The 24,245-nt window shown below is 36.7% G+C and overlaps 1 protein-coding gene across 1 annotated transcript; it reads left to right on the forward strand.

Annotated features, from left to right (window-relative positions):
- Window positions 1–10,609: 10,609 nt before the first annotated feature.
- Window positions 10,610–15,919, forward strand: LOC117299473. Its single transcript, XM_033783012.1, has 4 exons — window positions 10,610–10,853; window positions 12,495–12,994; window positions 14,413–14,553; window positions 15,539–15,919. Exons 1-4 carry the CDS (start codon window positions 10,839–10,841, stop codon window positions 15,597–15,599), a joined length of 717 nt encoding a protein of 238 aa, XP_033638903.1. The 5' UTR covers window positions 10,610–10,838; the 3' UTR covers window positions 15,600–15,919.
- Window positions 15,920–24,245: the final 8,326 nt, after the last annotated feature.

Here is a 24,245-nt window from a genome sequence, read left to right on the forward strand (position 1 = left end):
GCGATTATCTTGAAATCGAGATCCCGGAACTTTAAGAACTGAGATAGATGTCTTTTTGAAAGATGACTACCCACGTTGTTTATTTTGTTACAATTTTTTTCTGGGAAAAACTGCAATCTCCCCAAACTGAGAGTTACAAGCCACAGGAAGCCATTAATATTACGTGGATTTTTCAATTGGACGTTTTGTAAGTTGACTACCGGAACTATCTGGGAAAATCTACATGATCCGGGAGCAAATGACACAACGATTGGAGCATCTGATCGAGACTTCAAGTTTAAACCAAATGTTCTTTTCAGAACCTCCCCAACTCAATTAGAGAGAACCATTGTGTTATTGCAAACCTTTCCATATGGAAATAATTAATACATGGATTTTTCTTTTGGACTTTTGTAAAGACGATTATCTGCGTTATCTATTTTGTTACAATTTTTATCTTGGAAAACCTGATATCCACTTAAAAAAAAATTCTGAGAAACAACCCCTGGTAAAAGGTATGCAATTAATTTAAAAATACATGGATCTGTTCCAAGGGACCAACTTAAAAAAGAAAATTAAAAAAAAACTTTTAGCAAATTTGACAACTATGTGCCTATACGTTCTTTTCGTTGCATCTTTATTTTGTTACAATTTTTATGGAAAAACCGTGATTCCGGAAAAAAATAAGCTGAGAAAGCAATTGATTAAAAAAATGCATGGAATTTTCCAATGGACTTACTTTTGAAAAAAACACCCACGACTTTACTTCCGTTGCTTTATTTTGATGAGAAATATTCTTCATTGTTTTCACCCACCCACACCCACCCGCTCCGGGCACTCTAAAAATTATTGCTCAACAAAAATGTTGACAATAAAACCCACAATTTCCTCAAAAGGAATTCGGTTTCAGAGAGAGGGATTTAAAGGCAGTGGACACTATTGGTAATTGTCAAAGACTAGCTTTCACAGTTGGTGTATCTCAACATACGCATAAAATAACAAACCTGTGAAATTTTGAGCTCAATCGGTCATCGAACTTACGAGATAATAATGAAAGAAAAAACACCCTTGTCACACGAAGTTGTGTGCGTTTAGATGGTTGATTTCGAAACCTCAAGTTCTAAATCTGAATCTCGAAATCAAATTCGTAAAAAAATTACTTCAGAGGGAGCCGTTTCTCACAATGTTTTATACCATCAACCTCTCCCCATAACTCGTCACCAAGAAAGGTTTTATGCTAATAATTATTTTGAGTAATTACCAATAGTGTCCACTGCCTTTAAGGGTGATTAACTTTTGGAGTTATACCAAAATAAGCATCATTGAATTATCCGATCTTTCAAGGGGTCTGTATGATTCTGAAAATTTACGGCAATACAAAGTTTTGGGAGTTTAGACAGTACAATGTACAAGATATTTTCACTTTCGAAGTTCTACCGGTTATGGAAAAAAATATCACATTTTAATCCCCCAACTATTTGAATATAAGAAGCGTAACAGAAGTAACGCTTCTCAGATTTTGTATTCGTGTTAGAGAATATTCTTCTAGGGGTTACGACCGAGCAAGTTATTGTGGAAAAGAAAGACAATAGGTGCGGCGAGGTCGTACACCACTGGGAACGAGGTTGGGTGTATTGTTTACAGTATCATAGACCTTTTCGCAAATACCGGGGCGCGCGCGTAAAGCTTGGAATTAGGTGCATTGTGGTCTAGCTGGTATCCAAATTTGATCCATATATATCCCACAATGCACATCATTCAACAGTCTGCGCTTGCGCATTGGTATTTGCGATAAGGTCTATTGCATTCAAGTACTATTCATTATTAACATTACCACATAGAATATTAATAGACTGTTTTTATTATATTCACACAAGTATTAGGGAAAATTATGTTGTGGTTAACTAATTTGATATCGAAGAGACATTGTTAAATTTATATCCAGAAATAGAAGGTAGTATTTTAAAGGGACTGCGCGTATTATAATTTTTCCGCAAACTCACCTCCTTAAAGACACTGGACACTATTGGTAATTGTCAAAGACCAGTCTTCTCACTTGGTGTATCTAAACATAATATGCAGGAATAACAAATCTGTGAAAATGTGAGCTCAATTGGTGGTCGAAGCTGCGAGATAATAATGAAAGAAAAAACACCCTTGTCACACGAAGTTGTATGCTTTCAGATGCTTGATTTCGAGACCTCAAAATCTAATTCTGATGTCTCGAAATCAAAAAACAAATATTTTAGTTAAAAATTACTTCTTTCTCTAAAAACTACGTTACTTCGTTGTTATTATTATTATTATTATTATTATTATTATTATTATTATTATTATTTTTTATTATTATTTTTTTTTTACTAACAATTTCTCTCTATTGCCCGAGTCGAGTGATTGTTTATGCTAACAATTATTTGAGTAAATACCTATAGTGTCCAGTGCCTTTAAAGGGGATGCGCGTGCAGCATTTTTCTGAGAGTTTGGCCGACAACTCAACCCCTTTAAATTCGGATGTGGTTTACTATGAAGGCCTACACGTTTTTTTTAGAACACGAAAATCACATGCTCTAGAGTTGAGATGTGATCTTTTTAATTTTTTTTTTAAGCAAACAATCAGGAAATTATTTGGTTAAAAACTGAAGAGGAAATTCCGGTAGTGTATTACGGGAAAACGTAATGAACCCTTAAGGACTTTTGAGTTAATTACATTAGAGATACTGTGAGGAATTATCGGCGATTCGCAATTGGCCCTAAGCATAATTACTGATGGACTTCGAATTGAATCAAATGCAGAATTTATGTTTCATGAAAAAGGGGGGAAATGAACTGATATTGAACTGGATATCCATAAAACAGTGACTTTATAGGATTTAAAATGTTGTTGCCAGCAGGCCTATTTTCAATAGAAATACACGTCACGATATGAATGTTTTTTGTTCGTTTCAAGTGAGTCCGTTAGTGATATGGGTGTCACTTGATAATATTATAGCAGGATAACAGGCATACAAATGAAATTCCACGACACTGTGCTCTTGGCAGACCAGTAAGATTTTATTTGGAACTGTATATGAAGCGATACAAAGAAGTGTCGAAGATGAGTGAATACAAAATAAATAACCAGGCAAAGAAAAATAAGGATTCTACATTATTTAAGATTAAGGATGAGTGTGGGGGAGGTCCTAAGTAAAACAAATAAATTGTTAAATCTAGACAACCAGACACTTTAAGTGTAACAAAGAAACACAAACACAACTTCCCCTTTTCTTTGTCACTTCGTGTTGCGTTTTGGTGTAGTTTGAAGTAATCAATGTTTAATAGTCGAGACAAGGAAGTCTGGGACCAAGACCGACACCAGGTGCAAAGTGAGCACGTTTGATCAACAAATAGTAGGTTATGAGACTGATACCGAGACTAGCCACGAGACGTATAACCCGAGATGAAATGAAGGAAACTGATTATTATGAATTGCGCAATGTGACACAGTTCGAAAGAACAACATTCAACTTCTTAAAAATTATGTAATGGCACTGGACACCTTTGGGTGTTGTCAAAGACCTGTATCCTCACACGGTGTATCCCAATGCAAAATAACAAATCTGTGAAGTTGGACTCACAATTGGTCATCGAAGTTGCAAGAAAATAACAAAAAAGATAAAACACCATTTTTTAGTGTGTGCTTTCAGATGCCTAAGGCTTCAAGCCTGAAGTATTTTATCATTTGAGCGAACAATATTACCTCTTTCTCAAAATCTACGTCACTTCATTCATAATTTGTACTCTTTTTAAATGAGCAAGGTCTGGGAGGGCACATTTTTGGGGGTATTTTGTTGTTGATTACTTTTGCCTTTCCCTAGACGACCTCTGCTTGTTATATTGTTTTGTCCGAAGAATTGAAATATAACAGTATAAATAAATAATTAAGGGGCGTTTCGCAGTGCTTTAGACAAGCTCTCCATTGATCTATATCGATTAATTTGCTATGTTGAGAAATTACCAATAGTCCAGTTTCTGCAACTCAAGTAGATATAGTTTTATACAATTTATTCCCCTGTTTACCTACAGCTGACGTGTTAAAAAAATGAAGAGTTATGATTTCTTATCGAGAAGGTTTATATGGGGAACACAGTATTCGGTTCTGGGGGAAAATCACGAAGTCGAACTAACTACTTACGGATACAACTATTTCCAAATTGAGTAATGGATATTATTTTATGGTTAAGATAATTCCTTATGTCGTTTTCGAAGTGCAGCAAAGACTTTTTGGAAGTCATAGTTTTAATCGATAAGCGGACTTAAAGTCCCCATAATGTACCCCTCGCTCGACGCGGATGCATCTACAATACGGATCTAACCATTTCCGCTTCTCTGTGAGCCAGTCGCATTTTTGACATCCAAAATGGCAGACAGAAAATGCGCGTGTAAAAGTGACGGAGTTGGTGTTTGACTTTATCCCTGTGGATAAAGACAGGTGTTGGCTTTATTATTGTATACATGTACGTTGAATTTAACAGCGAATCTCCATAAACCATGAAAGCCATGTGAACAGATGCGAGGTCATAATAGACCTTATCGCAAATACCAATGCGCAAGCGCAGACTGTTGAATGAGGTGCATTGTGGGATATATAAGGCCTATGGATCAAATTTGGATACCAGCTAGACCACAATTTCAAGCTTTACGCGCGCCCCAGTATTTGCGAAAAGGTCTATGGTGATTATGTACGGCTCAAAGGCAGATCTCTGTTGCCGTGTTCAATAGTGGTTCCATTTGTTGCTAAAACGATGACGTATCGTTGTCTGATTGTGGCCAAATTAAAACTTATGCAAGAAAGTGTGGGAACTTTTTATTGGCATTGATGAAATGATTTACAAAATAATGTTGATCGTGCGTTGTTGTTTCTGATTAAATTTGTTTGTTTGGTGTCTTGTCTCATTTGCTTTGAAACCAAAACTTTGAAATATATTTAGTGGGAAGTGAAAGCAATGTAATTGTTATCATAATCATGAATTGCATTTTGACATGCGTGAGTGGAGTGTAAGATTTCTTGGAGGCTTATAAGGCCACATAAAGAAAAATTGTTGATTGCCTATTTTTTGCGGACGGGGGAGGGAGAGATTTATTATTATTTTTTATTTTTTTGACATGTCAGATCATGAAATCAAGAATAAAGAAATCATCACAATCACTATAAAACAGAGGGTTTGTGTGTTTTTGATGTTTTCAATAGTTTTGTCAAACAAATTTAACTCGATGACATTTTCTGTAAACTTTTTCAAACAACTAAGCACAGTGTAGCCCAAGTAAATATTTGAAGAATTGTTCTTGCTTTGCCAACATGAACAAAAACTTTCTTTAAACATCTATTCAAACCTGTACATTTTGAAAAAATATATACAAAAATGGGGTCGGGGGATTTGAACGGTCGGGCGGGAACGATAAAAAAACATTGTATGTGGCCGAGTACTTGTCGATATGAAAATAATTATGTAAGGGTCTTGTGTTATCATTTATGAATTGTGATAATTTCAATAACTTAAACAAAAAATATTTGTGTGTTTATTGTATGATGTTGTTTCTATTTTAATCGTTCTTTTGCTGTTGTTATTTATAAAACTACTTCTTGATTTTGATTTTTTTCTGGAATAGGCGCAACATTATTGAATAATATATTATTTTGTTTTATTTATACATTTTCTACTTTTTGTTTTAAAGTAATTTTAGAAGCAAATTAAATATTGTTCATAATATTTCTTAGTACCGGAACCAATATTTAAAGTGACCATGAGTGATTTTTGTATTAGAAATGTACATACTCACGTCAGTATTTTTGCAACAAGATTACAATCATAAATCAAATCCGTAACAATGAATTCAAAGTTTTGCTTTTGCCGTCGATCAATCTGGCGTTCTTAATGAACGAGGTAGGTTCGTGTGAAAAATGAAACAAAAATAAATTTAAACTCTGATTAAACTTCCTTTTATTTTTAGTTCATAAAGGCATAATCCAAACTATTCCCAGCGTTAAAAATTGCATTGCATGACCACATGTAATTATTATTTTTCCTCATAAATAATATCATTTTACATTTCTTAAGTTACTTCCTCCAAAACCAACGGCTGTTTCGCGTTCGTCTAGACTCCATATTGCACAATAAAAGGAAAGAAACTAAACTTAGATAACAAAATTTTAAAGGGACAACACACTGCCTTTACATTAATTGGACGCTTTGGGCTACAAAATGCGTATACCATGATAATAATAATTAAATGGGCCAACTTTCCTTTCCTGCCACCACCTTCCCACTCGTTTGTACAAAAAGGAATATCTCTTTTATGAGTAAATTAACTACTATTGTATTTCACAACGAATGACAAGTAGTGGCATGGATATACAGAAACTTTTCCAAAATATGTTTTATAAGAAGAATATAATGATGCACACAAATATACCTCGATAAGGCGTGGTTCTTCTTGAGTCCGACCAACTAAATGGCGTCTGCCTCAATGCTGTCGCATGGTGATCTGGCTAGACATACGCCCCAAACCCAAATACCTCGTCCTTCGCTATTTTGCACTGCCTCGTTCAAAAACTTAAACCCATATAAGAATAAACTTGTATAAGTTCAACAGCCTTGCTAACAGAACTCATTAAACTATTGACTCTTTGCTATGGCCCTATTGTTGTTCACACTGAAACCTACGGTTCTTTTCAGAACCACCCCAACTCATTTATATAGATTCTCATTACACTGGTTACCACAAACCTTTCCAAATCGTATTTCCACCATGCAAAGTTTCAAACCCGTATACGTAACTTGACATTCCAAATGTCTATTATGTGATTCAGCTGAACGAACAAAACCAAACTATGTTGTCCTTTAAATTGCTGACCAGTATTCCAAAACTACTTATAGGTTAGTAGTAGGCACTGGATGGAATGCAAGCTATTTAGGCCTACAGTAAATGACAATAAACACAAATAAAAGACAATGGCGGACCGTGTTAGCGTCATAGATATATAATTAAAATAACTAGATCGGCCGCGCGTACATACGCGACATTGCCTGTGTAGAAAAAGTTTTTGTTCGCCACGGACGCGGTAAAAGTTTCACGTTCGAAAGGCGACGCGCGGAAATGAACACGGGAGATGGGCCTTTGACGCACTAAATGTCACGTGCTGACGGCAAAAAGTCACGTGCTGACGGCAACGCACATAAAATGTACACGGGAGATAGGCAATGGCAGCCCCCATGCCAGAACCCGCGTATGTACACGCGGCCGATCTAGTTATTCTATTCCATATCTATGGTTAGCGTACGATGTAAAAGGGAACACAACACAGTTTTGAGGTTTATGTTTGTGCATGTGTGGATCATTATGTTGTACTTTAAAAACAATATTCAACAATTATTTTTATTCAACAATAATAATATTAATCTTATATCAATTTTGAGGACCAAGCGTCCAATACGGACAACGCAAGTTCCTTTAAACTATAAACGGAAGTTTTCACTTACTTCTAAAACTTAGGAATTTTGCCAAAATAATTACTCCCACAAATGACACAGATAATATTTAAAGGAAAATTTAAAGGAAAATTTTAAGGTAAATTGGCACTACTTTCTGCCGACACAATTATTATTGTTTGTTATCTTTTATTTGTTCTTTACCCATATGGAGACCTCTCGTTGAAAATCAGCTGAGATCTCGAATTCAAGCATCTGAATGTACACAACTTGTGCGACAAGGGTGTTTTGCTTCTTCCATTATTCTCTCGCAACTTCGCGACCGACCAATTGGTTTGTTATTTTGTGCTTGTTGTGAGATACAGCAAGTGAGATGTCTAGTCTTTGACAATTACCAAAGGTGTCCAGATTTCACAAAGATAGTCCTAACTTAGGACTAGTCCTAGGCAATGCTAAGTCAGGATGAGTTACTATCTCTTAGTCCTATCTCTTAGTATTGCCAAGGACAAGTCCTAAGTTAGGACTACCTATGTGAAATCCACCCCAGTGTCTTTAATTATGGTCAGAGCACAATGACCGAAACATCGAGCAGTGCATTGTATTGGTGTCATTGAACACGGTCCTAAAATGATAACTTTGATTCTCTCACCGTGACGACACCATGGTGCAATTTTAACACGGCAGCCTTTGCGTAAGTTCTTATATCATAAAACAATAATTGTTTCAATCTTGTGCTATTTCGGGGTTGAACAAAGAAATTCCCTTGTGGTTTTTGTTATAGTATTTTTGTTTTCACGCGAAATTTAAGTTTGTAACGTATTTATATCTGTCACATTTGCTTCTATTATTTTAGCGGTTTTACTGTGTAGTTAGATAAATTTCTAAAATAAATGACACTGTCTAATTAACGTTCCATTCCATGTCCAATGATCACCAAGCAAGGTGATCAGCCTATATGGGATTCGAACCACCTTCTTCAAAATAACAATAAAACACATATTTTTAAAGGGCGGGAAAACCATGATTTATTTAATATTATGGATTTGATTTGTTTTAATGTTTACAGTTTCGTGAATTTAAAAGCGTTTCAGTGTAATCTCCTTTTATAATTTATTTATATTAACTAAATGTTTTGTACGGGTCAAAACGTGTTAAACAATTTCATCATACTTTTATACACAAAAATAAAATGTTGTAATCTTATTAAAGGTAATAATTGTATTTAATTTTATCTCAAAATGCATAATCTGTATTTATTTAGTACGGTACACTTTCTTTTTAAACAATGTTGAACTATGTCATCACCATTACGTAATAACTATATCGTATACTTTCCCTGATATTGACCAAACCTCAATAATCAACCACAAAGTTACAATTATTACTTTGGCTAATAAATTCTTGGTTTAAAAAAAAAAAAAAATATCCGACACCCGAAAGCGGATAATCATTATTAAAAAAGCATCGAGAAAGACTCTGCTAGGGTCGAAACGTCAGGCCATGAACTTTATTTGCAGATACAACTTTGTATACATACATTTTCTATAAATGTATATTGATTTGTGCTTGTTTATGTCTCTGACGAAGAGCCGCTTGGTTTGAAAGTTAAAGGCAGTTGACACTATTGGTAGTTGTCAAAGACTAGCCTTCACAGTTGGTGTATCTCAACATCAGCATCAAATAACAAACCTGTGAAAATTTGAGCTCAATCGGTCATCGAACTTGCCAGATATATAATGAAAGAAAAAACACCCTTGTCACACGAAGTTGTGTGCGTTTAGATGGTTGATTTCGAGACCTCAAGTTCTAAATCTGAGGTCTTGAAATCAAATTTGTTGAAAATTACCTCTTTCTCGAAAACTATGGCACTTCAAGGGGAGCCGTTTCTCTCAATGTTTTATACCATCAACCTCTCCCCATTACTCGTCACCAAGAAAGGTTTTATGCTATTAATTATTTTCAGTAATTACCAATAGTGTCCACTGCCTTTAAGGCCACCTACAGTTTTATTAGTACATTAATAATATATGTTTCTTTCTCTCTCTCTCTCTCTTCCTCTCTCTCTCCTTTTTAGGGGATATTTATTTTACAATCATTGTAATTTGATGTGTTATAAATTATGTTGTCATTTCCTCGTGCTAAAGTCTGTAACTGGCGTTCACACTTTTAACTTTTGTTGTTGTTTTGTGTTTTCCTTGACAATAATTTATCGCTCTTTGGACCCTTTCGGTTCAGAAAAAAAAAAGTTCACAGATTTACAAATAACTTACAGGGTTTACAGAAGGCAATGGTAAAAGACTTCTCTTGAAATATTATTCCGTGAAATGCTTTACTTTTTGAGAAAACAGCAAAACAATATAAATTCTCGTTCACGAGAATTACGGATTTATTTGAAACACATGTCATGACACGGCGAAACGCGCGGAAACAAGGGTGGGTTTTTCCGTTGTTTTCTCCCGACTCCGATGACCGATTGAGCCTAAATTTTCACAGGTTTGTTATTGATATAGAAGTTGTGGTACACAAAGTGTGGGCCTTGGACAACACTGTTTACCGAAAGGGTCCAATGGCTTTAAAGTGGTGGTCTTTACCCACTGCTGCAGCTGTATTAAGGGAAAATGTGTACGTTTGGTAATCACTCGTAAAGTTAGTGAGAACCCTGTTCGTGTATTTGATAAAATGTACATTTTCAAATGATTTAAATGCTGACTGTTTTAAATTTGATAAAATGTACATTTTTTTGTATTAACTTACTTTTCAACTGATTTGAATGCTGACTGTTTTAAAAACATTCTCTTGATTGTGTATAATTATATAATCGACTTTTATTGTCAACATTTTTGTGTTTTTAATGAGTGTTTGTAATGACTGGGAAACCCTTTTAATTTTAACTATAATCTAATCCAATCAAGTATAATTACCTAAGCATACTTTTTTTTAACATTGGTGGTAATTTTCCACTTTGATTAAAAAATAACCTGATTTTTTTTTCCGCATCCTTGTTTGTGCGTTCCATATCAACTTCTCCAACCGAACAGGATGACGACACATAGTTTATATTTACAAACATACAGACAAGATAGGGGAATCCCCATCGTCTTAATCTAATTGTATAAATAATCAACTCTACTGGTGGTCTAATCACTCCTTTCGATTGTCAAACATCGCACCACTTCTTAAACTGGAACAAAGACAGTTAAGCACTCACCGTTACAAGATCTACGAGAACACCATTTGTTAGTTGTATTTCCATTTGATAAAACAACAGGTAGCTTCGAGAGTAATTTGTGTAGAATTCAAATCAACACTTCTGAATTGTAACTGCGATTGAGGAACACCCGATTCGCTAAAATAGATTTTACAATATTCTGTGGACGAATCCATCGAGTGAAAATGCCTCATCTTAAGGTAAGAATAAGTTTTTTTTTTTTTTGTTTTTTTTTATATCCCGGGGGATAATGGTTTATTCACAACATTTCACAAAAAGTACATCAGATCGTCAAAACAAACATACAGTATACTATTAGTGAAAGCAAGACACAGCGTATTTAAAGAGAGATAACCCTTAGAGCATTAATCTTGGAAAAGAACAGAATAGTGATCCCATTTATAATAGAAACTGGCCAACTTATTGTTACAGGTGGAAATAATTTTTTCCATGGCGTAATAATTTTTGAGTTCTGTTTTGAATACTAAGAAGGATGGTTTGTTCTTGGACATTTTCATTTTGTAGATATGAAAACGGCAAATTAATAAAATAAGGTTAGCAGCTTTACACTTAAAGTCTGTTTTGCCAAATAAAAATGTTTCATGGTCAAGGATGATGTTACGCTTAGTCTTGTAATTAATCCATGAAGCAACTGCTGTCCAAAAAGAAATTGTAGCGGCACATGAGCAAAACAAATGAATAAGAGTCTCCTCCTGGCTATTACAAAAAGTACATAAATTAGAGTCCAGCTTTTTGATTTTGAAAAGAAAACTGTTTGTACCTAGAATTCTCTGAATAAGTCTATACTGGAACCATAGAATAATAAGAATAAGTTTGTGTATTATTTAGTCTGCTTGCAGTAACTGTATTTCTTTAACCCTTGTACTCAAAAGGATATTTTGGTGAATCTTGCAAGTGGTTTAGTTTTGCAGTAACAGTTGTCATAATTGTGTCCTATACCTTTTCATACTCCTCATCGCATTATATCAATTAAAGCTTACATTGGACGCCTTGGGTATAATTATCTTCTCACTTGGTGTATCTCAACATTGCACATAATAACAAACCTGTGAAAGTTTGAACTCAATCGGTCGTCCAAGTTGCGAGATAATTGAAAGAAAAAACACCCTTGTCACTAGAAGTTGTGTGCTTCCAGATGCTTGGTATCGGGGCGTCAAAATCTAGTTCTGAGGTCTCGAAATCAAATTCAAACATTTTAGTGGAAAATTACTTCTTTCTCGAAAACTACGTTACTTCCAGAGGGAGCCGTTCGAATCACCCCCCCCCCCCCCCCGAGTAATGTGTTTTATTTTAGCTTGGGAAATCACTGCAGTGCTTATGGGTAACACCAACAACAATACAGTTTATAACATGATTTTTCTATATATTATTTGTTTTCCTGATATTGTTTTCTTAATTTGAAATTGGACACGTGTGTTAGGTAATGATTTATTCATCTTTAGTGATGTTGTGGTACCTTAAGGTACTCCAGTTTAACATAAGAACACAAACCGCAAACGGCAAACTGAAATAAAATTGCGGAATTCCACCATCCAGCGGAATTCACAAATCTATTAAAATTGTAAAAAAAAAAGGCCTCAACAGATACAAACTTATATCGAGGAAGCTTTTACCGTACACTATTTTTGTTGTACTTTGTTACAATTGTCAAAACATGTGAATGTTATATCTGTACTTCCTTAATTGCTATGTCACTCCATTTTATGCTTCCTCAATCCGCCAAACAATATTTTATGTTGACATGGCCAACGAAAAGGAAATTCCCCCTAATGAAATAAGAACAAAAACAGTCATGTGCAATATTTATTTTATTATTACAGACCGAGTCGCGAGTACTGCCTGTACTGTTTCTCATCGCTTTGCTCTCATCAGTGAATACTGCCCCAACGTTTATGCGATCAACGGCATCAAAATGCAACCGGCTCAACTGCATAACCACGGGGTCAAACGGCACGCCAGCTGGTGCAACATCCCCCGGCGACGGAGACATGATCGAAATTACCGAGGAAAATTTGAAACAGGAGTCTCTGATAACGGTCAAGAGAGGAGCAAGCACTGATCTCAACTTAAGCGGCAACGACCAGCTCACTGATGTCGTTTCTCTTTTAGAGAGTCAGGATAATGGAATGAAAGTGACAACTGGAGATGTTTTACTTGCGGTTTCTGATACGCAGAGCAAACGCATCGCAAAGAGCGCTACTGAGGGTGGATGCACCGCGAAGAGGACTGTAGGGCTATCCACTACGGAAACAACGTCAGAAACAATACCTATGCGAGCAATGTGTCAGTGGGTTTACACACAGAACGTTAGCGAAACAAGGTAAGTTTGTGATATTAAAGGCAGTGGACACTATTGGTTGTCAAATCCCAGTCTTATCACTTGGTGTACCTCAACATAGATGCATAAATAACAAACCTGTGAAAATTTCGAGCTCAATATTGGTCGTAGAAAGTGCGAGATAATAACGGGGAAAAACACTTGCGAGATTAATAATGAAAGAAAAAAACACCCTTGTCACACGAACTTGATGCTTTCAGATGCTTGATTTCGAGACCTCAAATTCTTAATCTGAGATCTCAAAATCAAATTCGTGGAAAATTGCTTCTTTCTCGAAAACTACGTTACTTCAGAGGGAGCTGTTTATTACAATGTTTTATACTATCAACAGCTCTCATCGCTACCAAAAGGTTTTATGCTAATAACTATTTGAGATAGCCCCAAATATTACCTATGCTGCATCTTAAATGAAAATTTCGGTTTGTTTTCATCAACATGTGATATATTTAAATTATTCGAGCTTGGGACAAACTTCCGCTTTGTCCCTTGGTTATAATAACCTGATGTTATATTTAAGGGAAGGCAGAAGATCTGGTTTGGTCTTTTTGTATCAGGATGTTATTTGTCACCCATTTATTTCCTGATGTTCAATCAACTTCTTTAGCATTGTGGCGACCCCATCCATCATTGGGAGTTTAGTGTACCATGGATGAACATGCGTTCTTACTGCCATGTAGACAAGGGACACGGTCTATTCTTAGACAGTGTCTACTGAAGTCCCGTTTTGATACAGCTTCCTTAATTCCCGGAACGGGAAGCCCGTTCCGAACGGGAAGCCAATTTCCAAACGGGAAGCCCATTTCCGAACGAGACATTCATCAGATAAGTCCCCAAAAAGATCCTGTCCTACAAGGACACTAAATAATTTATCAAACTGAAAAACAAAAAGTTTATTCGAGTAAACACAAATTAACACTGAAAAAGAGTCAAGTTAGCCTAAGGCTATCGATTGAATGAAATGAAAGGAATTTTGCTGACAAATATTTCACATGGTGAAGAGGGCTAGGGTTTGTTTTGATCTTTTGTCAACGAGGTTTAATTTGTTGAATTACTATCTAAAATTGTGTGTCCAGGTACTGCCTGATGGGTTAAGTTTTACTACTTGGATTCAGTTACACCATTGCCATTTTACATACCAATGTTGAACACATGGATGTCAGAAGAGTTTTGTCCTGCCCCTTCTAACCAAAACCATTGTCCCACGTTAATTGGCACCCCTCCCACAGGACATGGTATGGTCCAGCTTAGGGTATCATGGCGTTTGCGCTGGCCACCAGTGTGTACGATATGAATAAAACAATGGAAACATTAACATAAATGTCAGTATGAGCTGACAACATCCCTAATTTCAGGGGTTTTAAATTAAAAAATATCTTATTTTTTTAATTTTCTGAACTTAGGAACCCGCCAAAAATGGAGTTTGCAGAACTGAAAGATGGCGCATGCGCAAAGTGTATCGACAGTACTGGTAGGGTGGTGACTGACAGTCATTGTGAACTCTTCTACTACTCAGCTCCTGTTGAAAGAAGAATCAATGGAAAGTACGTATTCAGTCCAATTGTTTCCCCGACCCTTTGTCTAAAAATATGACTCAAAAGGCAAAGATACGATTGCACGTGACGTCATTGACCACCATCTTTGAACAAGAATGGAAAGGACATTATTGCATATGCAATAATGTTCGCCGGACGGTTTTGCATACGCAATCGTGTCCGCCCGGACGCTGCTGCATAATGCAATTATGTCCGCCCGGACACATTTGCATATGCAGTTGTGTCCGCCCCGTGAAAAACCGTCCTTGCAGTAAATTAAACGCCCTTGGTCGAGGGAACACGTTCGCCATTTTTTAACAAGCTAAGTGCATGTCATGAATGCCATGGGAATTGTTCGGCCGTTGGTTTGGGTATTCGCTACAATCCTAATACGTGAATATTCATGCTGCATAATATGTAGGTTCATGCATGCACGCTCGCTTACGGGCGCACATACATGTACAGTCATGTATATGTCCGCCGGACGGCTTTTGCATAGCCCCGGACACGATTGCATAATATGCAATAGTGTCCAGAGCATCTGATGACACCGGTGTCCCAGGGAATTCTGTTAACAACGTGGGCTGAATGAGGGTGTGTCAAAAAGAGGGCGCTATCAGAAGTAGTTTATACACAGTTCGCCATATGGGGGGGGCATAATCTCGGGGGGGGGGGGGTGGTGGCACAGAATCTCCTGCCGCAGCGGAGCAAATGTTTAAACTCTTCTCGATTTTAAATGTAGCTAAGGGCAACATTTATGCTTACCAGAATAAGGTTACCAGCTAAAATACCCTACTTACAATGTACATTGTGACTGGTATCCTGCTCCTTTATGCTAAGTAGAAACTTGTTAAGCAGTATAGTTTCCTGCTTAATTATAGCTTTATGAATTGCCCCCTGGCAATATTTCTCGTATTTAAACATACCATGTACATAATAATTTAAGTATTTTTGATTTTAATTGTACTTTTTTTGTATAACCATTTTGTCGTAGATGGGTGAAAGGGACAGAGAACGTCCCCCTTGCTGGAGTATGCGTCAAAACCAAGCAATAGGCAACCGCAAGGTGGCGCCCTTTACCGAGACACAAACGGGTTCAATACAGCAGGTTTGAATAAATAAAGTGCTGTTTTATGTTATTTTTTAACAACTATTTAGCCTATTATATATTTTATTAATGGAACTTCTACATTATTTGACTTCCTCACACCTCCTATGGTACTCAGAGCGTGAGCTATAAATATGGAATAATATCTAAGTGACCGAGTCCTTTTGACCTCTAGCCGAGCGAAGGTGCCCAACTCAGTAATATTATTTGTCAAAGACCAGTCTTCTCACATTACAGTATCTCAACATTTGCTTAAATATAGCAAACCTGTGGAAATTTGAACTCGTCGAAGTTACGAGAGAATAATGAGAAAACACCTTTGTTTCTGAGAAATTACTTCTTTTTCAAAAACTACTTTAATTTACTTAAGAGGGAGCAGTAAGTTGCTCACAACTTGTTTTATCAACGGCTATTTGCTCATTACCAAGTAAGTTGTTATGCTGACAATGAGTAATTACATTATAGTGCCCAGTGCCTTTTACCAAACCACAATATTCATTAAAGGCAGTGGACACTATTGGTAATTACTCAAAATAATTATTAGCATAAAACCTTTCTTGGTGACGAGTAATGGGGAGAGGTTGATGGTATAAAACATTGTGAGAAACAGCTCCCTCTAAAGTGCCATAGTTTTCGAGAAAGAAGTTATTTTCCACAATTTGATTTCGAGACCTCAGATTTAGAACTTGAGGTCTCGAAATCAAGCATCTGAAAGCACACAACTCCGTGTGACAACGGTGTTTTTTTCTTTCATTATTATCTCGCAAGTTCGATGACCGATTGATCTCAAATTTTCACAGGTTTGCTATTTTATGCGTATGTTGAGATACATCAACTGTGTAGGCTAGTCTTTGACAATTACCAATAGTGTCCACTGCCTTTAATATATCACAGTTTCGTAGCAATTTGCATTTTAATTTGACATTACTGTATTGAATAAATCGATCATTCGAAAATGTATCAAGGATTGGTTCTTCAATCTTGGCTAAAATAAAATCAGGTTGAACAATTTTTAAACTGATTTGTGATAGACGTCCTAAACGTACAATTAGACGTAATCATGGCGTTTGAATGGGAGACTTCGGAACGCTGTAGGTGGCAGTAGATTAATTTTAAAAAAATGAATTAATATGAACCACTTTTGATGTATATTGTGTGTGTGTGTGTGTGTTTTTGCTTTTAATGGGTCGATTTCACAAATTAAATAAGATAGTCCTATAAAAAAAAGGACTCGACGTCTGACTTTAAGAGTTATTAAAATTTAATATAAGGCTGGTCCTAATTAAGTCTAACTCTTTGTGAAATCCACCCCTGTTTTGGAAGCTTAATGGCAGTGGACTGCAATAATTTATTGGTAACTACTCAAAATGAATTAAATGAGCCTATAATGCAATTTTGAGCCTATAATGTAGTTTTGAAATGTAAACAAATATTTTATATAATTATATTTCATCGTTTTCAAAAGATTAATTTATTTGTATATATAATTATCCCATATTTATTATTTATTTCCTCAAAAAGTATAGGGAGCATACAGGGAGTTTTACCTCAATATAGTTTGTATGCGTTATAACATTTAAAAAGTTAATGCAATATTAAGTGTAAAACATGATTAAGAAATACATTGCTCATGAAATGTATAACTTCATTAATTTATTTAAAGAGTTATTTATTTGCAAATCCCTTAAATAATTATTTATTTCCTCCAAAAGTATAGAGAGTGTGAGTTTTACCTTAACGTCGTTTTATGCAGTACATTACAATTGATAATATGTTGGTATCATGATTAATCATTAATTTATTTACAAACAGTTAATCAACTCTTACAGACTGTTTTTTCCCTTTAAGATGTTGTTCCAATATGTAAATGCACTGCGCATCTTGAACTGGTGCATATCTGAGTATAGTCGACTTCTGCAGTCACGCAAAATTAAAGGAGGGTCTTAGGTTTGTAAAATATTCAAAATATGAATGACCATCTTGGCGAGAAGCACTAACAGTTGTCGGTAAAGTATAAACTATTTCGAAAAAAAGATTCCATTTGAAGTAACATTATGGCTTGTCTAATTTTTTACCCTAAACATGAATCTACAACCATGTATATTGGAGTATTTTTGTCCTTGCTCTTTAAATATATTGCTGCTTAATTAAAATATGCTATTTTACATAATATTAATATATTTTTATAAAAATTCAAAAGTACATAATAATTTATTACAACATCTCAGTATGAGATTATGATATTTGCCTGTTTTGTGCAGTATAAAAAGTATTTGCTTGTGCAAATCATACATTATAATTATATCAATATGTGGCAATGTCACGCTTATACGCTTATTAACTTTTGGACGATTGAGGGCGCTTTCAAGGACTATCCTTGCATGTTAGAATTCTTGTAGCTGCCTGTATGTTATTATTATCTGTTTATTTCAATGTCGAAACAATTTAAAATATCAATATTGAAAAGAAAAATAATATTAAATAAAAACTATGTCCATGTGTTCTTCAAATAATCAACCAGGATCTTTGTACTTAAAAGCGAAAGCTAAAGTTAAAACATAAACAAGGAAGAATAATATTTTTATAAATTTTTCTTCAAACAAAAATTACACGATAAATAACACAATTCTTAATTTCCGTCATTATGTCTACAATGACAATTGACATTTTTTCTTTGTTTAAATTTACCATTTTCGTGCAAGAAAACAAGAAAGTATAGTATTATAAATAAATAAATAAAAAGATGCTGCTTAATTCTTTGTGTCTTGTGTCATGTTTTTTTTTTCATTTTTCAGTATAAATGTGACTCCAAAAAGTTATCAGTTATATTTGAAATAGATAGCACAGGTTTGGTAATCACTCTTAAAATTAATGCCAATGAAAACTTTGGTTTATAAGTGTACAACAGCTTTCGATAGTGATATAAAGCATTAATTTTAATATACATTTCACCGACGTATTGTGGTTATTGAAAAAATACATCAGTCTGAGAAACGTTACTATCACAAACGCTTCTCAGATTTTGTGTTTCAATTAAGGATTATTTTCCTGTGTGACATGACTGCTCAGGCCTTTATGATTTTAAAAATAGATTGTAGGCCCTATTGAATGCGTTGTTAGTTTAATTTATATTTTATTTGCGCCGCACTACTCGTCCAAGCTTCCTGTGTGACATGCATGACTGCTCAGGACTTAAGATAGCCTTGTCCAAGGCTCTTTACACAAGCACGGGCCCGTTCTGCATGCACGGCACATAACAGTACTTGGTACAGTGGGGTCGAAGGCATGGCTTTTTGAGGTATCAACGAGGTTACAAAACGAGGTCTAGTCATAGAGTTATTTATAACACCCCTTGCAAGTATTCTGCCTGCTCATTGGTTTAGAGCGCGTGACATGACATGTCTTAGTTTTGCTAGACGACGGCCGTGTGATAGTGCGTCGGTTTGCCATGCGCTAGTCCGAAGACTAGCACACGGCGCCGTGCGCTAGTCCGACAGACTAGCACACGGCGTGCAGTACCCAGACGTCCGTTGCGTGTACGAGGATGATAAATTAATAGTCTGTAACCATTTCGGACTGCACTACACTACATTGAACACAGTAAGTAAAAGTGTTTGCAATCTGTATTCGCGTCGTCCGTGGATTGTAGCATTCAGGTCTGTAACTTAATAATAATAGTACAGTATTTAGAAATGTTTGGGGTGTTATAAAACAAATATTGACTGCTTTTACTAGTGCAATGGTTAAAAACTATGACTCCCGGAGCGTTCTATTTTCCCTCGGCTTCGCCTCGGGAAAATAGAACGCTCCGGGGATCACCTCGGGAGTCATAGTTTTAACCATAGCACTCGAAGCAGTCAATATTTGTATAATAAGAACTAGAGAGCGCACTGGCATATACGCGCTCCGGCATGTGCGCAGGCGGCCATTTTCTTAGTTGACAAAACTGGCATCTCACAGCGTGTGTTTGTGCGGCCATTTTGTAAGTTGAACAAACAGCATCGCGTGAGCGTTCAATAAAAACAAACTCAAACGTGTATTTCATATTCAATGCGCGCGCAGAATGACGCGCTTGTCATCTTGCAGTCCCGTGGCGCTTGTGCACGAAGCATCACTCGTGCGCCCTCTAGTTCTTATATATAACTCTATGGGTCTAGTTGTTCGCTCGTCCCCAGCGCCTTGCTTTCCTGGATAGACTGGCCGCTGGGGCCGAGCGAAGTCTAGTTGCAGCCTCGTTGTATGAGGTACAACAACCTCGAAAACCATGATGCTTCGACCCCACGGTATCAAGTACTGTTATGTACCGTGCAGTATAGTATCTACGCAGTTCGTGAATTCATAGCAGCGGGCCGGTGCTTGCGTATAAAGAGCCTTCGACATCTCTGTTATTACTCTATGCTTGGGCAAGGCTAGACTTTAGGCGATATATAAAAACGCGACCACATTTTAAAATTAATTGTTCCCATTAGTAGCCTTGGTCAAGGATTTTAGGATTTTAAAAATATTGTATTGACCGATTGTTAGTTTAATTTATTATTTATTTGCGCCGCGCTACTCGTCCAAGCTACCTCCCCGACCGAGCTGTGTGCGCCGCATCAGTGTGTTCGTACTCAGTTAACGTATGCGTGTACTTTTCGGCCTGACTGCCTCCGCATGCGGAAAGTGGTACGAGTGCGGATGACCGATGCACAGTAGTTGCTGTACGAGTGTCGTGTATGCGTGCGCTGTGATTACACACACGACGCAAACGGTGTATTTGGGTGGGTTTACCGCGTCTTTTTCGGAGAGAATAATGCTATGCGACTGCCTTGAGCAAGGCTAACATGTAAGTTGTACTGTTGGGGTGATGGGAGGAAATATCAGCGGGCGGGTTCCCGTCCCTGCAGAAAAGTCACACAAAAAAAAGAAGGAAAAAAAAAAGTTTCATGTAAAGATGAAATTCTATCGCGTTATCTTTACATCAATCCCTCGGCTTCCCGGTTGAGGCAGTTGTGGGATGTGGGTTAGCTGGCTCTCTGTTTCCCCTTAAGATTTCACGCGACATAACTAATTCATCAATGTCTCGTGACCAGCATTAAAAGGTGTAAACTTCCTCCATTGCGCATAAGCTTGCACCTCTGCTGAGAACCAAAGCTAAAAAATGTGTTTCCTGCATTGTATGTACTTTGTGAACAATTAATGGTATGGTACTTTTTAATGGCCGTCCCTGCTGTTAAGCAATTAATAGTTATGGATACGCGTTGCCTTGGCTCGGTCGAGTTGGTCCATGAAAAGCTTTTGAAACAGTTTGTTATTAAATGCACATGGTTTTAAAGATGTTTTTAAAGAAGATATAATGTTCCACACAAATATCCCTCGAAATTGTTTTCTTTTACTTTGCGAACTATAATACGGTCAGCCATTATGGCGTCAAAAATCATGACTCACAAAAATACACATTGCCCCCTAAAAGCCCCTGATGCCCATTATATCAAATGCCCCATACGGACACGTGCCCAACAAGGGGACTTCCAACAAGGTTTCCTTTTGCCTTTTTTTATGTAATTGATTTCGTTTGTTTATCAAATAATAATAAACCACAGGGGAAACTGACTGAAACTTTAAATAATTTGGGTTTAACGAAGTTGACTAGAGCGGGATTTGAACTGACGACCTCCGGATTAACGTGCACAATTTTTCCCTGGTGGAAAAGTAGTTATAAAATTCTCCTAATTTAGGTCTGGGATTTGATGGAGAGCATTCACTGAAATTATTGCGAAAGTCACGAAGCCCACTATAGGTATAGAGTCTCCTTTTCAAGATGGTTTAGGCATGGAGGAAGGGTTCCTCAATGGTTTAAGGAATTGGAATTTCTTAAAGGCATGGTGCAAAGGAAACACTCAGCTGCTTGATTATTCAGCCAATCCCGCACTTCACTGAAATCATTAAATTATTGTGTGTACACGATATTAAGAAGAAGAAGATTGAAATTATTGTGAAATTCATGGAGGCCACTAGAAAAGGACTTTTTGAAGGCAGTTTTTAGAAACACCAACTCCTTAATAATATTCTGCTCCGCGGAATAGATTTTTCTGATTTTTGGGGAGACTTCACAGTTCGATCTGAAAACCGTCCGGCGGACATTATTGCATATGCAATAATGTCCTCCGGATAGTATTGCATCGAGGACATAATTGCATGCGACACAGGGACTACTTAAGCTTACAAGGTTCAATATTAACCGCAGAACCGCGGAGTGAGTTCTTAAATTTGGTCTCAACGTTTCAACTAGCTTGCTTTATATAACACCCAAGCAGATCCTTGCCATTTGATTGGAGGATTGTCCGTCACGTGATAGCAAATAAAAGTACCAATACACGAGGCTGAGTCACTCACCGTGCTTTTTCGTTCCATCCAAAAAGTACCATTGCACGCTGCCAGCGTGCAATGGTACTTTTCGGATGGAACGAAAAAGCTGAGTAAAAACATCACTGCGTGCGCGTGTCTTTGGTAACGCAGCAGTGTTAGTAAAATTACTAGCATTCGGCTTCTACAATTAAAAATTGTAGGCCTACGCTTTGTTTGTTTTGAAAGTTGTATCTTTCAATCAAAATGACAAAGATCTACTTGGATGTTATATAAAACAAATAATGAATGTTTTTCATTCGTGCAATGGTGCGAAAATGTTCATTCGTTGAAAGCTGGAATGTTCCATTCAACTCGGCTCCGCCTCGTTGAATAGAACATTTTATATAACACCCAAGCAGATCCTTGCCATTTGATTGGAGGATTGTCCGTCACGTGATAGCAAATAAAAGTACCAATACACGCTGAGTCACTCACCGTGCTTTTTCGTTCCATCCGAAAAGTACCATTGCACGCTGCCAGCGTGCAATGGTACTTTTCGGATGGAACGAAAAAGCTGAGTAAAAACATCATTGCGTGCGCGTGTCGTAACGCAGCAGTGTTACTGCAAGGCATATTAGTAAAATTACTAGCATTCGGCTTCTACAATTAAAAATTGTAGGCCTACGCTTTGTTTGTTTTGAAAGTTGTATCTTTCAATCAAAATGACAAAGATCTACTTGGATGTTATATAAAACAAATAATGAATGTTTTTCATTCGTGCAATGGTGCGAAAATGTTCATTCGTTGAAAGCTGGAATGTTCCATTCAACTCGGCTCCGCCTCGTTGAATAGAACATTTTATATAACACCCAAGCAGATCCTTGCCATTTGATTGGAGGATTGTCCGTCACGTGATAGCAAATAAAAGTACCAATACACGCTGAGTCACTCACCGTGCTTTTTCGTTCCATCCGAAAAGTACCATTGCACGCTGCCAGCGTGCAATGGTACTTTTCGGATGGAACGAAAAAGCTGAGTAAAAACATCATTGCGTGCGCGTGTCGTAACGCAGCAGTGTTACTGCAAGGCATATTAGTAAAATTACTAGCATTCGGCTTCTACAATTAAAAATTGTAGGCCTACGCTTTGTTTGTTTTGAAAGTTGTATCTTTCAATCAAAATGACAAAGATCTACTTGGATGTTATATAAAACAAATAATGAATGTTTTTCATTCGTGCAATGGTGCGAAAATGTTCATTCGTTGAAAGCTGGAATGTTCCATTCAACTCGGCTCCGCCTCGTTGAATAGAACATTCCATCTTTCAACTCATGAACATATTCGCACCATTGCACTCATAAACATTCATTATGTGTATACCATCTTTCAACTCATGAACATATTCGCACCATTGCACTCATAAACATTCATTATGTGTATACTAGTCATCGTCATGCAGGAGACTGTTCAAATTAATAATACTCAGAGTCATGTGGAAAGACCAACTAAAGGGAAACGGATTGGAAGGTATAATGATAAGGGGATGCACCTTCAAATTGTCAAAAGGTATCCTGGTCAAACAGAAACTAACACCATCAGTAAAGGAGCGTGGCAACACTATTAAACGATAGTTTTTACCAGAATGTTATTTGGATCTATAGGTCAGGTAAAACAAAACCACCAGTTGATCATCCCGGTTTTTCCCCAAAAGAGGAAGATGGGGGCCTTTTTATTTCTTACAAAGGTGGCCGCCAAGCATTTTAATTCAAACTATGGCTACCAATTCTTCAGTTTAAAGTTACCACTTACTTAATATGTATAGTTTAAGTTCTTAAAAGATTAGTAAGTTCATGGTAAGTTAAATGAGAAATACACAGAAAATTGGTCTTCTTTAAAACAAAAACAAAAAATCAAAAAGTTCAAAAGGATGAGGGAGGGGACGATAGCTGGTGTTATTTTTGTAGTTGGGCTTATTTTGAGAGAAGAAAAAACATGGTCTCCTACAAACACAAACTTGCTGAGTCAGTCGACAAAAGGCACATTGTATGTAAAGAAAGCTTTAAACCGGTTGACCGCGTCCTGCACACAAGTTTACTGAATATATGCGAGACCAGTTCCTACTTTTTAGTGTGGTGCAAACAGTTTACAAAGACTTTGGTGGCATTATGAAAAGGCATGGAAAACATCACCTTTGTATGGGGGTAGGGGATGTTGTTCCCTTTTTTGATGGGGTGGGCGGATTGGGAATGAGTCTACAAAAAAGTACG

Source organism: Asterias rubens, chromosome 14 (genome assembly GCF_902459465.1).
Source record: "Asterias rubens chromosome 14, eAstRub1.3, whole genome shotgun sequence".
In the NCBI taxonomy this organism is placed as follows: Eukaryota; Metazoa; Echinodermata; class Asteroidea; order Forcipulatida; family Asteriidae; genus Asterias; species Asterias rubens.